Below are 21,899 nucleotides of genomic sequence, written 5' to 3' on the forward strand. Positions count from 1 at the left end.
CCTTTGCAATAAAAATGAGAACAGAGCTAAAATTCCAATCATGTCTCTATTTTGGTTTGAGCAGATTGACCAAACTGATAATCAAAATTATACTAATGAGTTAGAAAAGACTAAAATGATGGTTAATGACTAAAACTAGACTAAAATGCTTTTGATTTTCTTTTTACTAAAACAGCCAGACTTTTAGTCAACTAAAACTTGACTAAAAAAAATAATATTCAGTGGACTAAATATGACAAAAACTAAGCAGGACATTTGACACAGGACAACATCAGTGTTTTATCGCCCGGTTTCACTTAAAATGAAAGAAGAAATGTCATTTGCTGCTGTCTGCTTCTTCCTTTTTGTCTTTTAACAGCGACATTTTAATGTCTCAGTCCCACCTGAAGGGGTGCAGGCCACCTCCTCTGTACCTCAGCTTATTCTTCAGTTTGGACTTATACCTGAAACACATACACATCAACACCAGCTGTAAGCGCGACCATTCTCCCTGCGTCTGCGTTCAGGCATGGCACTGTGGCGTGTAAGCATGCTCGTCGTCACTTACAGGTACTTATTGCAGTCACACTCCAGGGGGCGGGCCTTCTTCAGGTGACCTCTGACCTCTCGCAGGTTCTTTATCTTGGTCTGCAGCGTCTCAATCTGACAGAGCGAGAAGACGTTCGGTCAGTGAAGCACTGAGAGTCAGTCAGTCAGCCAGTCGGTCAGCTGTGTGTTACCTCGTGGTCGATGTGCAGCTTGTGGTCCTTCCAGGCCTGCAGGGACTGATAAACTCCCGTGTCACACTTCACGGTGGCGTTCGGCAGAATGGAGCATCTGCAGCAAAACAGGAATAACAATATAATAATAATGTTCACACTTTCCCCTGAATGTGTTATTCCTCTTAATAATTCACAGTGATTCACACAGCTGGTGGATTCAGCAGAGCAATCTGAGCCGTCGAGGACTCGTTCTGTCTGTGCCGACGAGGCAGTTACGCAACATTTAGTTCCCGCCACCGCTGACTGTAGTTAGATAAGAGTTAGATGAGAGTTTAAGTCCGGCTTGGACGCATTAAAGACCTTTTCGGACGGAGAGCTCGGTGCTCCTCATGTGAACATATGTTCTGGAAAAGACTGAAAGAGTCTTTAAGTAAATAATAGTCACTACTAACTTCAGGTGTGTACGCTACACACAGCGCTGCAGCTGTGTGAAGTTATTGGATTATGTTTAATGAATAACAGAGAGCGGCGAAGGTCATTAACTGTTTAGGTTCCCTTAACTGTCTCGAAAAAGTTCAAAACAGTTCGGTTTAAGCCGGCTTCCTACCCGCTCGCCTCTAAAGATGATTTACTCGGCGCATCAGTCTCTTTCTGTCTCTTTTTATCATGTTTATCATGTTCTCTGGCTGATCATAGGACCTTATGTAGTAGTTCTCCCACCAGGATTCGGTATTGAAGGTTTGAACCAGCGTTCCGCCCTTTGTGTTGGCATCTGAAGAGATGAAGCTTCATTTTACAGGTTTGTACTTAGCTGTGATGGCAACTCTTGTTTCCAAATAAACACCCGAGGTTAGCACTTGTCTTTCTTTATTCAATCATCTGCAGAAGGACTCGCATCAACATGTAAACTGGAATGAGTGCGGAGAGCTGAGGGCCGAGTTATTTGTCATCCGACAGAGACACGTTGTCCCTGAAGTCTGGACAGCACAGAGAACAGAGATGCTTTGACTGTTTCGTTTACACATTTTCAGCATCACATCACACACGAGTCTCTCTGAGTCCCGGAGTTACATGAATCCTTGCATCACTATGTTTGGACTTCCATTACATTTCTCCCTTTTTAGCATTTCATGCTAACATGATGAAAAACCTTCCTCCAAACATTTCATGCCACTAGGTAATAAGTACTAATCCATATATTACTCAACAGTAAATCAAAGTTTTATTTTATAATTGTAACTGAAATCAACAAGGGCGTCAGTTTGTGTTGAATGTGGTGGGGACATTTAAGGGCTCAGATTAGGGGTGTGACGAAACACGACGAGAAGACAAGATACTCCAATGCCTTTCAGAAGAAATATTCAACATTTTTAGCATTAAACTCTTAATTTCCTGCAACTTAGAGACATTTTCTGCACCAATTTATGGTGGGAATGTCTTTATTTACATGAAGGGAAACAAAATTCATGTGACTCGTGACAATTCAGAGTATAAAAATATTATCGAATATCATGCAGTAATCAATTGTTTTTTGCCTAAGTTCCTTTTTTTTGGACAAGGCAGATCTGTTTCTTCTATATTTAAATTGCATTTCATGATTTCCCTTTGTGCAAGTAAACCTTTCTCATAGAATTTTTATTTGTTATTTAACATTTCTTGTTGCAAGCTAATTTTCAGAAAACTTTTAGCAGATGCTTTCAGCGTCAATGACACCTATGGATATCTATGAATATGAATCTTTAATCTCTAATGATTAATAATCAAAAGCTTTAAATCACATCATCCTCTCCACCACTAAATAGTTGAGTTCACTGAACAGAATCGGAGAGTTCAGTTGTTTCTTGCACGTAGTGGCCCGTAGGTGACTTAATTAAAAAAGAATATAAAATCTGGTGCTAATTACAGTGAAAGCTGGACAGAGACCAGCATTGGAGTTTAGTTAAGTTGCGTTGAGTGTAAACGAAGCTGTTTTATATGAACTGCACCGTGCAGAAAAGCCCCGCGGTATAACCATGATGCAGTCTGTCGCACACACAAACCTATAACTCACCTGTGTGTGACTTTGTGGGAGTTGGGCAGGGACACGCCGTTGGGACCGCCTCCCATCCCGCTGAACTCGTCCTCAGTCTCGTCTCCTATCAGCTGAGCCCAGCCGGCCCCGTCCACCACGCTGTCGTTAACGGGGTAACTGTTCGTCATGGACACGGAGCGGCTGTACCGGTTCCTGGAGTAACTCTTCAGGGCTTTGAACTCTGAGACACACACAGAGACTTTATCAACGACACACATTTCTCACTGAACAATACGATTAACGAGTTTTACGTCTCCTGGGAAAGTAACAAGATAAAAAAAAGGAAGAACTGTTTTAAAAAAGGAAGAACCTCAACGGTGTCCATCATCATGGGGGGGGGGTGCAGTTCTGACCTCAAACACTAGAGGTCAGCGTCGCATCAGAGAGCCAGGAGAGCCGGCTGAAACCAGTCCAGCAGCTCTGAGACACCAGTTCCACAGAGAACCAGATATGTTAAAATTTATTCTAGATTCATTACACAGAAAGTGAAATATTTTCTTTGTTTTAATCTTGATGATAACCGCTTACAGCTGATCAAAAATCAAAACTCCAGTGTCTCAAAATGAATTTTAGACTAAAGAATTTATAATACAGAAATGTTGACCTGAGAAGAGCTCTGATCGGCTCTTCTGGTGCTCAATTTTTCCACGATATTCAGACTTTTTTAGATGAACATGTTCTCTACATACAAAACACCTGAGAGTCTGTTAGTCAGAAGGGGGGCTGAGCTAACAGCGGCCATAATGCAGCACTCGCAGTCTTGTAGAGAGCCATAAATAGTGTCGCTGATAACAAACAAAACAGGCAACAACTATTTTTTACACATAACAGGTACAACAAGATGAACTCACATGTTCACTGAACCAAGGGCGCCACTTTGTGTTGAAAAGTGGTGGGGACATAAGGGCTCAGTTTAGGGGTGTGTAGAGTTTTAGTAATCAGAATTTTTCCTTTTTTTTAAGCATATCTTGAGTCCCAAAGTGACACATTCACAACACTTTGTAAGTAGTTAAGTAAAAAGCACAATATCTCCCTCTGACATGTGGTGGAGTAGAAGTAGAAAGTGGCGTGAAAAGTAAAGTACAGGTACCTCAAATTTGTACTTACTTAATATACATTACGTACTTAAATACTTTCTACCACTAACTGAAACAAGCAGAATTCAGAATCTGCAGGTAGTTCTGCAAGGTGTTTAATCAGACATCCCCAAATCAGAGTCCAAGAAGAACAAGAGAACTGTTCTGGAAAAATCACAAGACGACCCTCAACCCTAACGAACCGCAGCCCCCTGCAGTCCCCTGCAGCCCCCTGCAGCCCCCTGCAGTCCCCTGCAGCCCCCTGCAGCCCCCTGCAGCACCCTGCAGTCCCCCACTGCCCCCTGCTGCCCCCTGCTGCCCCCCCTATCCCCCTGCAGCACCCTGCAGCACCCTGCAGCACCCTGCAGTCCCCCGCTGCCCCCTGCTGCCCCCTGCAGCACCCTGCTGCCCCCTGCAGCACCCTGCAGTCCCCCGCTGCCCCCTGCTGCCCCCCTGCAGCACCCTGCAGTCCCCCGCTGCCCCCTGCTGCCCCCTGCAGCACCCTGCTGCCCCCTGCAGCACCCTGCAGTCCCCCGCTGCCCCCTGCTGCCCCCTGCAGCACCCTGCAGCACCCTGCAGCACCCCGCTGCCCCCTGCTGCCCCCTGCAGCACCCTGCTGCCCCCTGCAGCACCCTGCAGTCCCCCGCTGCCCCCTGCTGCCCCCTGCAGCACCCTGCAGTCCCCCGCTGCCCCCTGCTGCCCCCTGCAGCACCCTGCAGTCCCCCGCTGCCCCCTGCTGCCCCCTGCAGCACCCTGCTGCCCCCTGCTGCCCCCTGCAGCACCCTGCAGTCCCCCGCTGCCCCCTGCTGCCCCCTGCAGCCCCCTGCAGTCCCCTGCTGCCCCCTGCAGCACCCTGCTGCCCCCTGCAGCACCCTGCAGTCCCTCGCTGCCCCCTGCTGCCCCCTGCAGCACCCTGCAGTCCCCCGCTGCCCCCTGCAGCACCCCGCTGCCCCCTGCAGCACCCTGCTGCCCCCTGCAGCACCCTGCAGTCCCCCGCTGCCCCCTGCAGTCCCCCGCTGCCCCCTGCAGCACCCTGCTGCCCCCTGCAGCACCCTGCTGCCCCCTGCAGCACCCTGCAGTCCCCCGCTGCCCCCTGCAGCACCCTGCTGCCCCCTGCAGCACCCTGCAGTCCCCCGCTGCCCCCTGCTGCCCCCTGCAGCACCCTGCTGCCCCTGCAGCACCCTGCTGCCCCCTGCTGCCCCCTGCAGCACCCTGCTGCCCCTGCAGCACCCTGCAGTCCCCCGCTGCCCCCTGCAGCACCCTGCTGCCCCCTGCAGCACCCTGCAGTCCCCGCTGCCCCCTGCAGCACCCTGCTGCCCCCTGCAGCACCCTGCAGTCCCCCGCTGCCCCCTGCTGCCCCCTGCAGCACCCTGCTGCCCCTGCAGCACCCTGCTGCCCCCTGCTGCCCCCTGCAGCACCCTGCTGCCCCTGCAGCACCCTGCAGTCCCCCGCTGCCCCCTGCTGCCCCCTGCAGCACCCTGCTGCCCCCTGCAGCACCCTGCTGCCCCCTGCTGCCCCCTGCTGCCCCCTGTTGGACTGAACAATGAGCACTCACTCTTCTTGGAGAAGAAAGGTTTGTTGTTGAAGGGCCTCATCGTGGAGGGCCGCAGGTTCAGAGGCCGGAGGTCTCGGAGGTCGCAGTGGCAGCCGTTGGATTTCCGGTACAGCTGAGACTTGATGCTGAGTGGACGCTGCCGACCAGTCACGTCCCTCTGGAAGTTGTTAGCTCCTCCCCCTTCGTTCTTACATTTGAAGAGCCGAAGCTTCCCCGTGGCGTCCTCCACACACTGCCACTTCTGCACACACAAGCAAACAAGCAGAGGAATGATTATAACAGGTTTGACTCTCAACCTTAAACCTAACTAACGTGACTACGCCTTCTCTAAACCCCTCTGCACCTTCAGCACTCATGGTTGTCAAGCTGAAAGGTGGATACTTTGGGGATCACGGTCTCGGACGTCAGTGAATTTACCATTTATAGCGAATGGCTGGACAGGAAAGGCTCTGCCGTTTGAGGGAGCTCTCAAACAAACAGGACTGAATCTTAGTCAACAACAATAAAGGCTTGTTACATAAGGAGAAAGTTGTGGAGGGAGCAAACTGTAATTCTGAGTTGTGTCAGGCTAAAACAGCTGGTAGCCAAACAGCTGATAAACGAGCCACTGATGGTGAAGCATGAGCGACACAGCTGATGCAAGAGTGACTTCAGGGCTCCGCCTGAACGAACAACCCGCTCAGTCATTTTGAAATGTAGCTGCCTCACAGTAAAGACAAATACATGCAGGTGAAGAGTAGAGAAGGTGAAGGTGCAGTCAGACCACATTTTAGTGGGCACAGTGTGTGATGTGGTCCAAAGCAGGCGGAACAGAAAACATGGTGGCCAAGATTGTAAGCATAATGTGTTAACAGCTGTCTACAAGTTATAAATTATACAGCTTCTTATTAACACTCTGTAGCTGCACTCACTGCAGCCAAGCAGCTTCTCTCTTTCAATCAATCAATATTTCCTGAATGTGGTCGATCCTGCCTGCCTCCCTTAAACTGGCTGGCAGTTGGGATGGGAGGGTAACTTTAAAAATGTACTGCAATACAATTACTAATTATCTGTTAAAAACTGTATTTAGTCTTTGGATAGTGACCGGAATTGAACAGCTGGCAAGCAAAGTTTATGTTTCTCCCGTTTTCTGATTTACAAACAATATTGTTTGTAAATTTCCCCCCAGTGAAGGCGTTGCTACATGAGTTGATGGTTTCACCAGCACGTTTCAGTGGAGTGGTACTGTGGGATCATTCATGCACATGTGCACAGTAGTTTAAAAAAGGATTGTAATCCTGTCAATAATCCCCATTTTAAATAAATATATCAGTAAGCTGATTAAGTCTTTTATTGTGTGACTTTAACAGAATACAGTTCACCTTTACGTAACGTAAAGTGTTCCATTACAACCATGCTGGCTTGGCATTGGTGAGCCTTGTATAGATTACCATCGTAAGGTAACTCATTACGTACCGATCATGCTTACTGTCGTGCGAGACGCCCCCTAAAGGCCCATTCTGACATGTTAACACAACATCTGTCCCAAAATATGTACTACATACAAGTCATACTAGTACACGGCTTTAGCCGTTAGTTTACAAACAAATCAACACATTTAACCGCTTTACAAATAACACAAAACGTGCACCTTCAGATGCCTAGATGTCACAAAAAGAAATCTTTCTTTAGATTAATTACGTATTTTGGTTTTCCACAGTGGTTTTCGGGCTGTTTCACCACCATCCACAATTTATTAGAATAGGCAGCTATCAATCAAACAATATTTCCTGAATGAGAGGTCAGTCCTGCCTGCCTCTGGACATCAGACAGCGTTGCGATGCCATTCCTCAACCTCCCAGAACACCTTTGGGATAAACTTGGAAGGAGGACCTACCCGTCAGCCCTTCACCACTACTAAAACACTGCAGATCCCCTGACGGTCAGCAGGTCCAGCTCTGTGCTGAGGTTTTCTTTGGCTCCAAACATCGGTTATTGTGTCACTCTGCAGTTGCTCATTAGCAGGAGCTGAGTGAATTTCTACTGTTGCACTTGGTTATTAAAGAGTGACAAATGTCTGAATTGTTAATTACAAACACACACAGTTTGTCAGTGCGATCCTGCAGCCGGCAGACACTGTTGCTAAGAGACTAATCAACTGGCTGGAGGGATTTTTCGACAAGTGTAATTAACCTCAAACAAGCATGAACACACACACAAACACGCAGTGATGTAGCTCTCCAAACGTCTTGGAGAAAAGTTTGTGTTGTGCTGCTCCATCCCGATTCTCTTCACGTCTGTTCTCTTTGATTGAGTCCATTGTGTTCTGTTCCTTCTAGTAATTACTGCTGTTATTGCATCTGTCTGGTTTGCTGAGATGACATCTGGTTTTTATCTCCCTGACAGAAGTCTCTTATTGTTCGTCTGTGTTTCTTTCAAGTCTCTGTTTATTACAGCAGCAGCCATCTCAGTTTTCCCGCATTTGTTTCATAAAAACTCTTTAGTGAGGATTGTTCTGCAGAAACACAAGTCTGGGTAAGAAAATACAAGGAGCAGTTTACCAGTTTGTCCTTTTTAACATCTGAAAAGAGTGGAAGACGTCATTTATTATTTTATGTTTATAATGTGAAGTATGAATACTGAATAATGGGACGAGGATTAAGTTATTAGGATCAGATCAGGATAAAGTATAATACAGCACTGTAATACACTGAATAAAGTATTGGGATCAGGAGTAAAATATTGGGATCAGGAGTAAAGTATTGGGATCAGGAGTAAAGTATTGGGATCAGGAGTAAAGTATTGGGATCAGGAATAAAGTATTGGGATCAGGAGTAAAGTATTGGGATCAGGAGTAAAGTATTGGGATCAGGAATAAAGTATTGGGATCAGGAGTGAAATATTGGGACCAGGAATAAAGTATTAGGATCAGGAATAAAGTATTGGGATCAGGAATAAAGTATTGGGATCAGGAGTAAAGTATTGGGATCAGGAGTAAAGTATTGGGATCAGAAGTAAAATATTGGGATCAGAAGTAAAGTACTGGGATCAGGAGTAAAATATTGGGATCAGAAGTAAAGTACTGGGATCAGGAGTAAAGTATTGGGATCAGGAGTAAAATATTGGGATCAGGAGTAAAGTATTGGGATCAGAAGTAAAGTACTGGGATCAGGAGTAAAGTATTGGGATCAGGAATAAAGTATTGGGATCAGGAGTAAAGTACGGGGATCAGGAGTAAAATATTGGGATCAGAAGTAAAGTACGGGGATCAGGAGTAAAGTATTGGGATCAGGAGTAAAGTATTGGGATCAGGAGTAAAGTATTGGGATCAGAAATAAAGTACTGGGATCAAGAGTAAAGTACGGGGATCAGGAGTAAAGTACGGGGATCGGGAGTAAAGTATTGGGATCAGGAGTAAAGTACGGGGATCAGGAGTAAAGTATTGGGATCAGAAATAAAGTACTGGGATCAAGAGTAAAGTACGGGGATCAGGAGTAAAGTACGGGGATCAGGAGTAAAATATTGGGATCAGAAGTAAAGTACTGGGATCAGGAGTAAAGTATTGGGATCAGGAGTAAAGTACTGGGATCAGAAGTAAAGTACTGGGATCAGGAGTAAAATATTGGGATCAGGAGTAAAATATTGGGATCAGAAGGAAAGTACTGGGATCAGGAGTAAAGTATTGGGATCAGGAGTAAAGTACGGGGATCAGGAGTAAAGTACGGGGATCAGGAGTAAAGTACTGGGATCAGGAGTAAAGTACTGGGATCAGGAGTAAAGTATTGGGATCAGGAGTAAAGTATTGGGATCAGGAGTAAAGTATTGGGATCAGGAATAAAGTACTGGGATCAGGAGTAAAGTACTGGGATCAGGAGTAAAGTACTGGGATCAGGAGTAAAGTACTGGGATCAGGAGTAAAGTACTGGGATCAGGAGTAAAGTATTGGGATCAGGAGTAAAGTACTGGGATCAGGAGTAAAACAGTACTGTACCTGTCCAGTCTGCTGACAGGGCGTCTGGTACTCGGCTCTCTGACAGAGGTCTTTTACTCGTTGGTGTTTGGGCAGGAAGTTCTCCTCCTGCGACACTTCCTTTCCCTCGACATGCAGGTGCAGCAGCTTCCTGTTAACAGACCCAACAGGCAGGAGGCAAGTTAGAAACGCCGGACACCGTTTATTTCCTGCTGAACGTTTTCCACCATCATTTGGTCAACGGTTTAAACTGTCCAGTTTATGACCCATCAACCTCAGCTGTACTTTATGTTTAAGTACTAATTAGCAATGTTGTGCTAACATAACTGCACTACAATTAGTACTACATGCCAAAGAAACAAAACAAAATATTAATAAAAAATTGTTCTCTTGAGCTACTCCTGCAGTATTTACTGTATTAGAACTAATTAATTATTATATATATTAATTAATTCTAATTCAATTTGTAATCATATTAACTGTAGCGGTAGCAGTGATCCTAGCAGCAGTGACAGTGGCTGTGAGGTTGTAATATGTGCTGTCATGCAGCAGCAGCATCAGGTATATATATATATCTAAAGTTTTTACCCTCTCTCCACCAGAAACGAGTCTCTCCACACCTTTGGCTTCTTGTTCACTTGGAACCTGAAGAAGAAGAAGAAAACAGCACTGTAAGTTCACCAACAATAAGCACAGCCATCGCCTCCTCCCGTCATCCTTCCCCTCTTTGTCTTTTTCTCCTAACGTCAACTCCAGAAACACAAGAGGCAAAATCTCTTTAGCAAACCAGCAGCTAAATGTTCAACCAAGAAACTGACGTGGTGGTCATTACAGTTACTCATTTACTTTTTTTAAATCACAAGTGACTTGTACCTGACCTGTGTTTGCAAAAAATATTTTTTATATATACTGTATATAATCGGTAATTTGATATCTGAAAAAGTCTGTCTTGGTGACGTAAACATTGTTTTTAACTTTGCTGCTTACTTTTGTACCATTAAGGTTTTTCACTGGACTTGAACTACTTAGATTTCATCTAACTCAGGTTTATATATATAAACCTGAGTTAGATGAAAGTTCTGTTTGCAGCTTCATGTACAGAGCATTTTATTTCAGAGTTCATTTCAGTTCAAGTCAAAAATTACACACATTTATATTATGTTCATAATACACACTCTGTCTCCCCTCATTAAATGACCGACTCCATCTGGTTTCTATTCTGTTCTGTTTGTAACTTTAACTTGTAGGAATAATATTTTGATTTTCTTGCCGCAGTAAAAAAAAAAAAAAAAGAACGTGGTGGAAACAGCTGCAGGACTTTTTCCAGTCGTCTTTTTCTTTTTATCGATTTGCAGAAACAACTGTGTTTAAAACAAAAAAATAGTGCAGAAGTGAAACTGCAACGCACACAAAGGCATTGGAAAATAAAATTATAATTCTGTGCACCTTTTCTCCCACAAAGAGGTCTGAGTCATGCTTTAAGAAGGGCTGTAATTTCCTCTCTGCAGCTAAAAACACTTGATAGACAGCTGTCAGTGCAGCACAATGAAAGTGTTCTACGGTTCAATCCCCAGATCAGGCAGGATAAAGACGTCTAATACATGGGTGTGGAAAGGAAGGAGAAGCACTGGCCCCTCTATCATTAACACCACTGAGGTGCCCAAGAACAAGGCCCCCAACCCCAGCTGTTCCAGTGGAGCGTCTTCCAGCTTCTGGGAGTTTGATCAAAGTTATTTACTTGATGATGTAACTAAGATGAGTTTTGTCAAAAGCAACCACACAGAGTAAATCTCCAAAGTGGCTGTTGTTGAAATAAAGGAGGAAGCTTCCGGTCTGGGACGTGGATCCAACGCGGAAGTCCCTTAAACCTACATTCTATATAACGGCCACCAGGGGGCGACTCTTCTGGTCGCAAAAAGAAATAATGGTAAAATGTTTCTACTTGCCAGCTGATTTATTCCCTCAGTAAACACTTTCCTGATGAGTTTCTGGTCTCAGTCGCTAGTTTCAAGTCTTCTTCAACACAGCGTGATGTTCATTTAGTAAATTATGGTCCCATTTAGAGGAACAGAGACCAGGAAGCAGGGGAGGCTTTAGGGCGGGATTAACTATGAGTCGTTACCATGGCGACCTGTCAATCAGGCTAGAGTGACCCGTACCCTCGGCACTGTGTAAATTTAACCAGCGCCGCTGAAAAAGCTTATTAGGAGTCGGCTGTTCACTTTCTACAGACGCACCTCGCTAAGCAAGCTAGCTAGCTCCGCACACGGCCATTAGCTCCACCGTCTCGTCCAAATATGGTCACAAAAACTCACCATGACTACGCCCTCTTCTTTTATACAGGCTATGATTGAAGTAGGTTTTTAAACTGAGAGTTGGGGGGCGTGACGAGAGAGACAGCAGTGGATGAAGCTCATGGAGGCTACATGAAGGTGCTTTAAACCCTTAACACTTAATATCTCGTGCAGACTACATGACTTTCAGCATCGGCCGATGGCCGTGCCGTTCACACTACACGACCTGCCGTCTTGTGACGCGAGTCTTGAAGTCGTTGTAGCGTTTACACTATGTGATCGGTGACAGGGGGTCACACACTACACCAGCTGACAGCGGCTGAGTCACCTGACGCTGGTCTCCAAACCACGATTTGTCAAGAAAACACGTGAAATGTGAAACAGGAAATGACGCGAATCTACACAGGAAACATCTGTTTGTTATTATAAAGACAAAGAATCTGGGTGAAAGGATGGATCAGCACAGCAGGTAGCAGCGATCGTCTGAGCTACAGAGAGCTGGAGGGGAGGAAAAAGTGTTTAGCAGTGAAAAGTAGCTGCCTGCTCTCATTGGCTGGATGTGGACGTCGAGTCGGCCGACTCCTCCAGATATTTACTCCTATTTAGATATCTGGCAGACGTCGGCGATGTGTCAGCGGTACGTTTTAATGCGTCATTGAGTAGTTCACTCGTAACGACTGGCGACCGCTGATTTACCCCTGATCACAGCCCGATGGTCGCCGGGCGGCAAATGGTGTGAGAACTCTGCTTAACTGCCACTATTTGGGTAAAAAGTCCTGCTCTGAACATACAGACACATGTTTTAAGATTCCCAAAGATATCATTATCTCTGATTAAAAATATGCTGCTTAATTAATTCACTTAGAAATTATAGAAAAAGACGCTCCTTTAAATTGCAGAACTTGCCTGAGACTCATCACGTTTTTACGGTTGGTGCACTGCTAACAGCTAATTTGGCTACTTTCAATGGTGAGTGTTTGCATTGCATCAGTATTTATTTGAGTGCTGTTCATACTGTTATATTGTCATATTATATATATCAAATCCAACTACCTCAAGTACATGACACTTGCACATAATACTTATTTACTCCATCACTCTGTGTACAACTGAACCTGTTAGCGGACTGTCCTGGTGCTGCAGAACTATCTGGTGCAGATCAGGTGCTCATGTGTTTTTCCTGAACTGCACAGAATAAGTCCTTTGTCATCCCTGGTTGTTATTTTGAATCAGCTATGGCTCGGTGCAATCAGTCTTTCAGCTGCTGCCTCTGTTCCCCACGGGCATAGATTCCTCTGCACTTCACAGAGGACGGGGAAGAGAAGGGAACAGATGCCGCACAGTCCCTCGCTGCACTCGCGGCGAGGACGTATAGAATCGATTACAACGTGTTCAAACAGCCGGGATGAAACAATCCTCCTGACAGAGACTTCAGAACACTGCAGAACTGAGGTTACAGCGACTAAAAGTGTGTTTGGGGTTTAAAGAAAGCGATCTGGCTCAGTGGAGTTTTTGTTTAAACTCAACATGATACAAACACAGAGACGCCCGCACTGTGTTTTAAAAGGAAAAATAAAAGTTGGAACGACATGGGATTTCAGTCCAAGTTTGTTCAAATGTCAAAGTTTCGTGCCGTGAACAAGTTATTCCAAATTTAACCTAAAGATCTTTGTCTCTGAACTTTCAGGAAACACATTCAGACTCTGGTGCAACATCCAGCTGGATAATTTCTATTCTGATGTGAATGTGAAGGATTTTATAGCTTGAATGCCCCCCCCCCACACATTTTACTGATGTGGTTCCAGATGTTTTGTTTCGCGGCCTGAACATTCGTTTAAAGTCAGATTTAGCCAACATCTTTCACATGGTTACATTTCTGCTGAGAAAAACACATTTCGGTTTGTTATAGTCAAAGAAAACCATGAACATTTTAGTCTAGTGTTAATAAAAACTCTTGCTGGTTTGTCTAGTTCTCACAAGTCCCGCCACTCAGCAGCCATCTTGGTAACGCCTCAAGGTGGTTATTTCGGACTAACAAGTCCAGGCCTCTCTCTAAATGAGCAGAGCCATAACTGCAGCTTCACTTGTAACTTGGGCATCAGCAGTTTTCCCCCAGAGGTTATACTTCTACTCAGTCCCAGCGACATGGCGCCATGAGCTCATCCTGCCGGAGTGCTAGAACAAATGCTAAGCTAACGGGTCTCATAACGTATACGTTTATAGAAGGCGCCTTTCTAATACATACTGCAAGTACTGCAGTATGCAGTTTAGTACTTATTTATTTTTTGCCTATTAATACACACACATTTACGGTTTTATCTATTTATTTTATTTTAATTTTTAATATATTTTAATTTTTTTAACACACGCTGTTTTATTTATTTACTTTTAATTTTAATATTTATTTTTACGGAAGTTTTGTATTTTATATATACAGAACTTTATTATTATTATTATTATTATGTTTTTTTTATTAACACACACACAAACTTTTACTGTTTTATATACTTATTTAATGAAATGTATGAAATTAATTGTAATTAATTGTTTCTTAATTGTTTATTGCAATATTGTTGTAATTGTTGTATTTTGGTGGACATGTGGGGACTCTGATCTGGTCACACGCCTGCTCCTCGCCGCCACCACAACATCTGAAACCGACGTCAGTTCAAACAGGGAAGCTGACCAAAACCTGCATGGAGGGTTCCATGTCGGCCCAAAAGCGACGCACAACGAGTCACAGGACTTTTTGTCGGTGCGGCCATGCGGCTACCAGAGTTCCGGTGTTTCTGCCGTTGCTCTGAGTCTTTAATTAAACTGCGTCTGCGCGATCATGAGCAGCAAACCCTGGTGCCAACAGGAAGTAGCCACATAAAGTTCATTCATGCACAAGTTCTAGTCTATAAGCCAAATCAGCATCTTAGTCTGTCTCTCAATCCTGTGCGACTTCCTGTCTGTGTCTCGAAGCCCATTGGTTCCTCAGATGTAAATCCTTAAAGAGGCCTCCTAAATATAGAGCTTAATGTTTAAAAAGTAATTTCCTAAAACAGGTGAAAACAGGTGCATTTGTTAGGGACTATTTTCGGCGGAGGATGGATCCACATGTGGCGCTCTGGTGAGTATTCGGGGCAGCGGGTCGGTGTATGTGGGACTGAGTCAGCCGACTTTAAAGTTGTGTAGGCATCATCTGCACATATCTCAGATCTGAGTTTGACAGCCTGCTGATTTGTTATCCCATTTGGTTCGACCTCCTGACCTTAACGTTTGCCTTTGTTGACACTTTGATCATCATAAATATGAATATAAAATGTAGAAGCCTTCAGGCGAGGCAGATGGCTCTTAGTGTTTCTGAACTGCGGTGCAGCCAGGTGCTTTAATGAGGGCGTTACAGCTGAGAGACGTCCCGCTGCACCGCCGCCGCTCTGCAGGAGGATCATTTACATACTGATTGTGCGCCTGTTTGCTTGAATGACTACATTATATCCTCTGACCTCTGTCTTCAACAAACTGGTTATCACTTCACTCCGTTAACTCAAACGCTCACATCTTTTACTGGAGCAATACCGCAAAGAATACTTCAGCACAAAGTACATTTAACGAGTCATTATCCCATAAAACATTTACTGTGAAATGTCCTCAAGTAGCACAGATTAGCTTTGTAATATGTTCACATGTTTTACCTTTAGTCAAGATGAGCTGAAGACAAGTACATTTACTCAAGTATTGTACTTGAGACAAAATTTGAGGTACCACTATTTTAAAGCTTTAGTTACTACTACAAATGATGGTACGCTGTTGTGGAATAAACTACCAAACTGTAAATTAAATAGTTCTAATTAGCTCCAAATCAGCCAAATACAACAGTAAAAAACTAAAGTATATATAATACTACACTGTAATAATACAATTCATACATTGTGTGTGTGCGTGATGATTGTTTTGATTCATTTTCTTGCTGTGATTTTGTGTAAATGTAATTTTTAATGAGTCTCTTGCAAAAGAGATCGTGAAACATAACTACCTAACAAACACTTGTGGTGCTCATTTTTCTTTTTACACTTCAAGACCATTGTGCAAATTAAAGGTTCAGTGTGTAAGATTTAGTGGCATCTAGTGGTGAGGGTTGAGTATTACAACCAACGGCTCAGTCACCGCTCCCCCCTCCCTTTCCAAGCGCGCAGCAGACGCTACGACGGCCGACGCGCTCTGTCGGCTCTTGTACTAAATAATACGTGCGCTCCTCCATTTGTCCCAACTTCTTTCCTTTTCTTACTTCTAATAAATCTGATGCTGACTACTGGGTGTTGATGGAACAGTGGATAAGACACATACCTTTGGTGTGAGAGACCCCGGGTTCAAGTCCACTGTGAGACACCATTGTGTCCCTGAGCAAGACACTTAACCCCTCGTTGCTCCAGAGGCGTGCGACCTCTGACATATATAACAATTGGAAGTCGCTTTGGATAAAAGTGTCAGATAAATGAATTAATGTAAATGTACTATTAGTAGTACTTCTTCTTCTTCGTACTTATTCAACATAGTGACGAAACACAATGTGTAGAGCTATTTGTTCATTTGGGCTTCTGTAGAAACGGCAGCTCAACATGGTGTATGTAGATATAAACGGTTCATTCTAAGGTAATAAAATCGGTTCATCGTGTAAGCTCTTTATACACCACTGAAAACATACTATATTGCATTTCTGTTAACAGATGCTCCTAAATATTACACACTGGTCTTTTAAGCACAATTATGAAAACAGGATGTTTAATTGTGACTGAATTTTGTACCTTGTGGTATTAAGTAAAGGACCTAAATAATTTATCCACCACAGCTTTTACACTCACACTTACTGCTGATTACCTAGATAGGCACAGCTGATAAAATCAACGTGGCTGACAAAAAATGAGAAACTGCTTCTGTATATTTTTGTCTGAAACCAAGGACACGCTGTTTTTTTAAAGTAACGCATCTGCCGCTGTTATCATAGTAAACTGAACAATGTGCAGTGGGACGTCAAAGTCGAAGACTGCAGAAGCAAACCAATTGTTTGAGTTTTAATTTGTATGAGAAATAGTTATGTTATCTCTTCTTTTTTTCTCATTTAAAAGCTTTGTTTTCTCACTCTAAGGTAATTTCTGTCTTGTGTGTGTGTGTGTGTACCTGTTAGCAGGTTTGTCAGTGTCCAGTAGAGACATTATCGACTTTCCGTCCATGTCTGGAGGAGTGTCGAGGCCGGCGATGTCCAGGATGGTCGGAGCCAGATCGATGTTCAGGACTATGTGAGGGTTACTGACACACACACACATAAACAACAACATAATTAATATACAGGCAGCACCTACAGATGCTGTGATGCATTGCTCTGGAAAATTTGTACACTTCTCTGTTTATAGCATCTGTCTCTAACAAGTAAACACATTATAATAAGAAACTCCTCTGGCTCCCTCGTTAATGTCCAACAGTAAAACCCAGTTAGGTGAGTTTTATTTTGTGCCGAAGTAAAACACCAGAATAGAAAATAAAAATGTAATTTAAATGTTATAAACTGTTGCAGAAGGAAATGCAGCTCTCTCTCTGACCTCGTCATCGCCTCGTGCAACAGCTCTGACTGTGGTAATCTACTTAACAAGAACACACACACATATTTAGTGCACAAGTGTGTCACATTTTTCTGGGGTATGATTTATTCCACTGCTCCCCTGATCCACTGACTTATTTTTATTTTTAGTCATTTGAATCATTAAAGCTGCATTTACCTATAGTTGGCCACAAGGGGGCAGAAAAACGCAGACACAAAGTTGGACTTAAGCTGTTTCGACCAGAAGTACCGAACTTTTAAGTCCTCAGATCACTTTTCAAGGAACTAAAAGGTCCCTTCAGCCCGCTGCTGTGTGCGTTTCCACCGCGGTCTAAGGACCTGCTGAGGTTAGCCAAATGAACCAGCTGACGTAGGCTGTAGGCCTGCACGCCGTACAAAGCGATGCACAGGCATCATTATTTGTAACCACTATCCATGAGCAACGTTTATAAATGAACATCAGATTTGACTGGAATATAATGAAAAACTCCAGGCTGTGTTTGACCTGCTTTTTTGTGTGTGAGTATAATGAAGAGAGGTTCGTTACAAACTTAACAACAAACTGGATAAAACCATCAAGTTCTTAAAGTAACTCCAGCACAGAGAAAGCAACACAAACATAAAATCTCGACAGTTTGGAAGGTTATTAAAACATTTCCAGCTGACAAAGAGCTGCAGATCAGCTGCAGCATCACGTGTGTGTCGCCTGAGCGTTTATAGCAAGTGTTTATCGAGCTTTATTACCTGCTGTAATCAGCTGTTCTGCTTGTTTTGGAGAGGAGGAGACCGACTTCAGCTCTGTGTAAAAACTTTCTGACTGATGAAAACTTAAAACAATAAAGTACCGGTACTTTCGGAAAGTACTACCCCCCAAGCAGGGAGGGTGGAAACGCAGTGAGATCCTCCAAAGGTTCCTAGTTCCAAAGTAAAGTTCCTTTGGTGGAAATGCGTCTATATTATCCTCTTACAATTTACACATCCAGCAGACACAGAGCAACATCATCACCTGTCAGGTGCTTGGACTGGTACTTGCAACTGATTTTCTCGTTTAGATATTAGCCTTATGGCCGATGTTAAGTCTGGACACTCAACCTGACAAGATCCAATCTATAGTTTCTGCTCAGAAACAACATATTACTGTCCTGGAAAACCACGTGGAAAAAACGCTTGGATCAGCTCAAAGCTACCTGCTCTGTGCTAGAAATCAAAACTCTACGATCTGGAAGGAAGACCTAACATGCAGAACATGCTAAGTCGACAGAATGACCGCACCTCACCGCCCCTTTCTCTCTCAAACGCTTGATGTTTTCAGATAAATTCTCGCCATGAGTTACTCTGAGCCCAGCAGAATCACCCTCTTCCACCGCTACCAGATGAAAGATCTGCGAGAGGCTTGTAAACATTTCATGACATAAAAATCTGTCTTTGCTGAATCCTTCAAACCTGCTCTCGCTCCCTCTTACAGAGAAACGGTAAAGACTGCACCTCTTACAGGCCAATTTACTTATTAAATACAGACGTAAAAATCCATGCAAAAGGTTCTGGCACACAGATTAGAGGCTCTCCTTCCCAAAATCATCTCCCCACAATTAAGCTGGGTTTATAAAAAAAATCAACATTTTATACTCTGAGCCTGAATGTGGAAGCAGAGGAGACAGTCGGTAGAGTGCAGTTATATTCTTATGGCTTTAGAAAAACATCACTGTCTCTATCTGTAAATACGAACGCTTACAACGTACTTTTATACGCCTCTCTGCCAGCCACCCTAGAATTATGGGAACTTTTCAATCAGAACTCAAGCTGAATGAGAGTGAACGGCCCGATAAATAAAGAAGTGTTTGAGCTTCGCAGACCTTCCTTTAAAGTTTTAAATAACTTGGTGTCTGTGTTACGAGGGAGTTTAAACACATTTCAGGTCAAACGTCTCTGTTTTACATGACCAAACAACAACAATTGTCAGGTTTGTCTTTTTGGTCAATTTCATTTGTTTTGTCGCTTAAAATGCAGGTGTGCAGGTTTAAGTAGCAGGTTGTCCAAGGTAAAAGGAGAAATGTAAATATCAAACAGGAACTGATAAGTGTGTGTAAATAAAACTGAATTGAATTGTGTTTACATGCTGCCCTGCTCCACGTTGGGTCCTCTGATGAAGAACGGCACTCGGATGTCAAACTCGTACGGCATGGATTTACCTGCAGACACAAAAACACACAACGTCAATATAAACGTGGCACCAACTATCAACTATCCTGAAAGGCTCTCTGGTCGGCGCCTTTACTTATTATTCATGACTCTTTCCTCATCTGCCAGCTCGGTGCTCGGGGCAGACAGCATGAAGATAAAACAATACTGAAAAGGATTGCTTGAGGCTTTGACAAGGCTACTGGGACTTTATCGAGACCTGAACAGCCAGCAGGGGGCGACTCCAGCGGCTGCAGAAAGAAGTGTGATTTTATAGAAGTCTCTAGTAAAATGTTTCTACTTGTCAGCTGATTTATTCCCTCAGTAAACACTTTCCTGATGAGTTTCTGGTCTCAGTCATGGGTGTTGCCGTGGAGGGGAAGTGGGACTGATTTCCCTTGAAGATCCTGGAATGGACATGTTTTATTTATAAACAAGTAGTTTCATTACTAACTTAAAATGTGCTGAATACATTCAAAGTCCTTCTAGGCAAGTCACGTCACAGCCACCTTAGCAACAACGCCTTCGGGCAGCTATTTCGGACTAACCAGACCAGGCTCCTGTCTGAATGAATGGGGAGTCAGAACTGCACTTTCACTGGGACATAAAAACTACATGAAAATCAGTAAATTGGCAGTAAAATCTAATAAAAATCGCTGAAAAATTTTGACGACTTTGCCCCAAAATAAGGTTTAAAACACATTTTTCCCAACCGGTTATACTTCTACTACGCATGCACAGTCAGGGTGCGAACTACGGGGGAGCCGGGGGGATCTCAGCTCCTCTTAATAAGACATCAGCTCCCCTAAAAGCATGAGTTGTGATATTTTGGGGCTCTCTAAAATATTGACAGCTGCTTTATTGCCATTAATCTCTATATTTCTATGTCATCATGGATCAAGCGGAGCGTCAGACTTCATCCAACCAGAGGAAACGATCTCCTGGCCCTGGTACGGGTTGTGTCTCTGGTACGACCGAGGTGTGAACGGTTTGTGATCGTTCCCTCTGGCTGGATGAATATTACGCATGATCCGTGTAGGCCTACTCTTGCAGCTGGGGGCGGAAATTCTTCTCTCTCACGGAGAATGATGATAATAATAACAATAATAAGACAAACATGGCTGATGGTTTCACAGTCAGCTTCAGGCCTACATGTGTAATGATTCAGCACAGCCCCCCCCCCGGTAAAAAAAGTGAGCTCCCCCGAAAGCTATGGTATAGTAGAAGTAAAACAGACCCTTACGTCAGTGGAACGATTGGCTGAAACATGTTTCCCGCTTTGGCTGTTAAAAGCATATGATTGATTGGCTTTCTAGCGGGAGGGGCGGGATAACCGCCATCTTTGCAGGTACGGGCTTAGAGTTGTATTGAGGCGTCTCTGATAAATTTGTTGAGACAATGAACTTTGCATACCCCTACCAAAAGACGCAAAATGGTTTAGTCCGCCCCACACTACGATTCGTCTCTGAAGGTTCCAACCGAGCAGACTGACTTTTTGTCCCTCATCCAAGAGGTGTCTTCAGTTCTGACTGACTGGCAGGGAAACTCAGCTTATTAACCTCAGTGGGATCGTTAGCTAGGAATTCTTTTCCTTTCCTTTTACCTTTCACGAGGCCAAACTGTCCGATGTGGTAGCCGTGATCAGACGTGTAGATGATGTAGGTGTTTTCCAACTCGCCTGTCTCCACCAGCATGTTATACAGCTGAGACACACAGACAGACACTTTTAGTTTTAGATAAAAGGACACACGGCTTTCTTTTGATTTAACTTTGCAAACAGACCTTTCGAAGCCGAAGAGGAAGCACAATGTACGGATACAGGACAGGACCAGTACCTGTTGTGTTGTGTTGTGTGTTATTTACCTTCTCCACACTGTCGTCCACAGACAGAAGCGTCTGCAGTCGCTTCCTCTGCAGCACGTTGGTGAACTCCATGTGGATGGGCTTCATGGGGCCGGTGTAACGCATGATCCAGTGCTTGTCCTGGTTCGGAGCGTAGTTATAACTGGGAGTGCTGTGGAGGAGAGAGATAGAAGATAGAAGATGTTAGGCCGGAGAGACGGACGGTGTTGAGGTGAGGACACGCCCACACTGAGGAAGACATATCTGCAAAGACCAAGCAGGAACCTCCGGGTCTGCAAAGTGAAGCCAATGCGGGAGAGCCTTAAACCTGCGTCCTCTCCAGCAGCCAGCAGGGGGCGACTCCAGAGGCTGCAGAAAGAAGTGTGATTGTATAGAAGTCTGTGAGAAAATGTTTCTACTTGTCAGCTGATTTATTCCCTCAGTAAACACTTTCCTGATGAGTTTCTGGTCTCAGTCGCTAGTTTCAAGTCTTCTTCAACACAGCATGATGTTCATTTAGTAAATTATGGTCCCATTTAGAGGAACAGAGACCAGGAAGCAGGGGGGCCTTAAAGGCGGGATTAACTATGAGTCGTTACCATGGCGACCTGTCAATCAGGATAGAGGCGACTCGTATCCGCTGCTCTGTGTA

The 21,899-nt window shown here is 44.2% G+C and overlaps 1 protein-coding gene across 7 annotated transcripts in view; it reads right to left on the bottom strand.

Moving 5' to 3' along the window:
- Window positions 1-21,899, bottom strand: part of LOC119905009 (extracellular sulfatase Sulf-2-like) — a 120,215-nt gene that overhangs the window by 10,594 nt on the left and 87,722 nt on the right. For 6 of the 7 annotated variants that reach the window (XM_038721666.1, XM_038721663.1, XM_038721664.1 and 3 more), the window contains 11 exons: window positions 21,269-21,419; window positions 21,009-21,108; window positions 19,341-19,416; window positions 16,810-16,938; window positions 9,941-9,997; window positions 9,374-9,503; window positions 5,404-5,644; window positions 2,752-2,953; window positions 720-816; window positions 548-642; window positions 384-443 (listed from right to left, as the gene is read on the bottom strand). In XM_038721666.1, the coding sequence (XP_038577594.1) occupies window positions 384-443; window positions 548-642; window positions 720-816; window positions 2,752-2,953; window positions 5,404-5,644; window positions 9,374-9,503; window positions 9,941-9,997; window positions 16,810-16,938; window positions 19,341-19,416; window positions 21,009-21,108; window positions 21,269-21,419 (1,338 nt within the window). The remainder of the gene's footprint in view (window positions 1-383; window positions 444-547; window positions 643-719; window positions 817-2,751; window positions 2,954-5,403; window positions 5,645-9,373; window positions 9,504-9,940; window positions 9,998-16,809; window positions 16,939-19,340; window positions 19,417-21,008; window positions 21,109-21,268; window positions 21,420-21,899) is intronic. The other variant, XM_038721667.1, reaches the window with a different exon arrangement.

Source organism: Micropterus salmoides, unplaced genomic scaffold (genome assembly GCF_014851395.1).
Source record: "Micropterus salmoides isolate LMB-PRFRI ecotype aquatic unplaced genomic scaffold, ASM1485139v1 Ms_hic_scaffold_16, whole genome shotgun sequence".
Classification (NCBI taxonomy): domain Eukaryota; kingdom Metazoa; phylum Chordata; class Actinopteri; order Centrarchiformes; family Centrarchidae; genus Micropterus; species Micropterus salmoides.